At 49.7% G+C, this 3,100-nt stretch overlaps 1 protein-coding gene across 1 annotated transcript in view; it reads left to right on the top strand.

Annotated features, from left to right (window-relative positions):
* The first annotated feature begins 284 nt into the window (after positions 1 to 284).
* The window catches only part of RNF128 (ring finger protein 128), a 25,870-nt gene continuing 23,054 nt past the window's right edge, over positions 285 to 3,100 (top strand). The window contains exon 1 of the mRNA XM_008933465.3: positions 285 to 867. Coding sequence (XP_008931713.1) covers positions 462 to 867 — 406 coding nt within the window. The 5' untranslated portion in view covers positions 285 to 461. The remainder of the gene's footprint in view (positions 868 to 3,100) is intronic.

Raw genomic sequence — 3,100 nt, 5'->3', positions numbered from 1 at the left:
CTTTTGACCTTTGTAACAAGGCCATTTGCATCACAGATTGATCCTGAAGTGAGGACCCTGAGCTTATGTAACTGCATGAAAGGTGACCTGTTCCTCTGCAGTGACACTCGGGTTGCAACAGGAGCAGGGCACTTGAGCACTGTCTTGGGAAGCATCATGGAAGGCAGAGTTTGTGGGGTGATGGGAGAGAAGGAGGGGGAGAGTGATGTGTGTTGTGCAGAAGGAGCAGGAAGTTTGGGCCGCAGGACATTCCGCCTGCGCCGCTACCCCGCAATCGTTGGGCGTGTCCACAGGGTTCCGGACCTGGCAACGCGTACGCTGAGCTCCCTGACACTTGGAGAGCTCACCTGGCTGGTGTCGGGTTCCTGCTGCAACTCTGCAGCAGGCTGTGCTCCAACAGGGATCACCAGCAGCTGAAAAGACATCTGGACATCTACATTTTCCACTGCTAGGAAGAAGCAATGAAGCAAGTCGAGCAGTTGTGGTTTTTCTGTCTCCTGCTGGATTTTTTAATTTTATTTAACACTACAGAGGCAATGTCTGTGATGGCCTCTGTAGGTTTGTTCTATTTCGACAGCACCACCAACATTACTGTGTTTGAGCGCTGCGAATGTGGCCTGTATGGCTTCAATTCTCCTCGACTCAGTGCCCAGGGGCTTGTGGGCATTCCAACATCTGAGAATCATCAAGCCTGTGACAAAAATACTGAGTTCACTGTCACGAGCGAGCCGTGGATAGCACTGATCGAAAGAGGCAATTGCAATTTTACTGAAAAAATTCAGGTGGCAACCAGAAAGGGCGCAACAGCAGCTGTGATCTACAATTCACAGGGCAAAGGCAGCCACCCCATCGTGATGTTTCATCCTGGTGAGTAAAAGGGTGTGAAGAGCTGAAATGTGGCCATTTCTTTCTCTGCAGTTGGGTTCAGGACAGCACAGCTGGGCTCTGAGGAAACAGGGGTGTTTATGGGTGATGGTTGCTCTCCTCCAGAAATTCAATGGGGAAAACAATGTATTATGCAATTTGAGCCTTGACTTGAGTGCTTAGTAAGAAAGACCCTGCTGTTAAGTTCTGAGCTTGGTGCAGTGTAGCCAAAGGGTTGAGTCTCTGAAGTTAGTACTGCTTTTCACTTGCAAATTATTTTAGAGAGTGATGTAGAGAAAGCCTTGGTGTCTGCTTTGAAGACACTGGTTTATTTTTCGAGGTTAGTGGACACAAATGAACCTACAAGTGTCTGCAGCACAGGTATGTGCTTTGCAAGCTAGATCTTGCCTTTTTTTTTTCTACATTGTTCTAATTCTGAATAGTGCCTAAGCTCAGTCACAAACTACATTTTCGTATCTTAATTTTGTTTTCAGATGGCTTAAAAACTTGGGATACTTTAGTGCACACCTAGTTTTCCTACTCTGGAGCAAGTCATCTGACCAAGCCCCTTCCATGAAAACACCAGGGCTAAACATCCCTTTGGAGGCATTTGAGGCTGAGCAGATTGGCTGCTGTTGATTGCATAAAGCTTGGTTATATTTTCAGGGAGGTGTTAAGTTCTTCGCTGCCCCTACATGGAACAGGTTTCAAAACAAAACCACATCTCTCTGATTGCTTATAGATTTACTTCTGATTATAGCTAGAGCTGTTACTTTTGAAATAAGTTTTTTACTTAAATGTGGAATGAGCAAATGAGAGGTTTCTTTAGGTTAGGACAAAAAGGTTCGCTTAGTAAGCTTTGTGTATTTAGCAGTATTGATCTTGAGCAAATTGCTTCATCTGCTCTTCATTACCTGCTCTGCACGCTGCTATTGCAGTAGCAAAACCAAACCAATCTCCCTGGGCTACTGAGCTTCCAAAACCTGTAGCTGCTGTGCTGGAGGGGGTGGACGCTGGTGGACAGGGTTGATTTTGAAGTGGAGCGAACCCGTTCTGAAGCCCCACCCCTAGGGAGGCCTTCAAACCTGAGCTGGGTTTGACTGTGTAACGCTCAGTGTGATGCTCTTAGCACAGGGCAAGGGATGGGAAATGGGCAGTGCAGGTGGACAGCAAGTTCCTGGTTATCAACCACATGGATTCAGACTTATCCCAAAGCCTGGTGGAAAAACTAAGCAGTTCAACTAAGGGTTGAACTCTGTGTTTACACTAATTAATTTGGCAATTGCATAGGCAGCAGCTGATCTTGTGCCATGCAATCACTGCCCAGGAATATTCCTTTCTCAATGATGAGGTCCCACCCAAAGTCCCAGCCTGCACGTAGTGACACGTGGCTGCATGGGGATGTGTTTGAGCAGCTCCTGGGGCTGCGGGCAATTCCTGCGGAGCAGCTGATAGGAACAGAGCCTCTCAGTCAGAAGAGTGGCTCTGTGGAGAAGAGGAGCTTGAAATGTTGTTCTTTCTCCTATTATTTTCCTTTGTTGCCTCAAATTCCCTGGCAGGGCTCTACAGCCTGTCACGCTCATGGTTGCAGTGACTGCCAGCACTCTGACTTCACTGCCTGATGTGGGACAACCTGGCAAAAACGTGTATGTGCCAGAGCAAGGGACTGGTGCCTGCAAACTGGCTGCCCTAGAAATAACTGCAAGGCCCTGGAGAAACAGGACTTCTAGTTGCGAGCTCCATAGATCAAATAATAATTAACCACGCAAACACAACTAGTACATAAATAGAAAAAGGGGTTGTTGGCTGAAGTGACAGGTTTATAGCATCTCTTGAATGACAGGGGCACCAATGGCCGGTGAGTGAATAGTGCTAACTCAGTGCTCCACAAGCCAGCTCCCCGGCAGGACTGTCATGGCTCGCTGTGGAACGTTCAGCAAACATGAACTCGGCGGCGGGAAGCGGCTGTCTCTCGGCCGGGCACCACATGCTGGTGCCTCTGTGCCTGTGGGGCGTCAGGGGTCGCCCGTTCCAGGGGTCCCCACAGCCAGCCCCCGGTGCTCCGTGGGCTGTGGGCACTGGTGCGGGCTGGGTGAGGGGACTGCTGTGCCGGGTGGTGAAGGAGGGGGTGAGCCCCCCTTCCTGAGAGGCACGCGGGGGGGTCAGCCATCGCCCCGAGAGGCGATGTCAGCAGGAACCATCACTTGTCAGAGGTGACCCGGGTGGGTGACCCTCC

This window comes from Manacus vitellinus, unplaced genomic scaffold, assembly GCF_001715985.3.
Source record: "Manacus vitellinus isolate BGI_N305 unplaced genomic scaffold, ASM171598v3 scaffold_19_pilon, whole genome shotgun sequence".
Lineage (NCBI taxonomy): Eukaryota > Metazoa > Chordata > Aves > Passeriformes > Pipridae > Manacus > Manacus vitellinus.
This window is presented reverse-complemented; position numbering and strand designations above follow the sequence as displayed.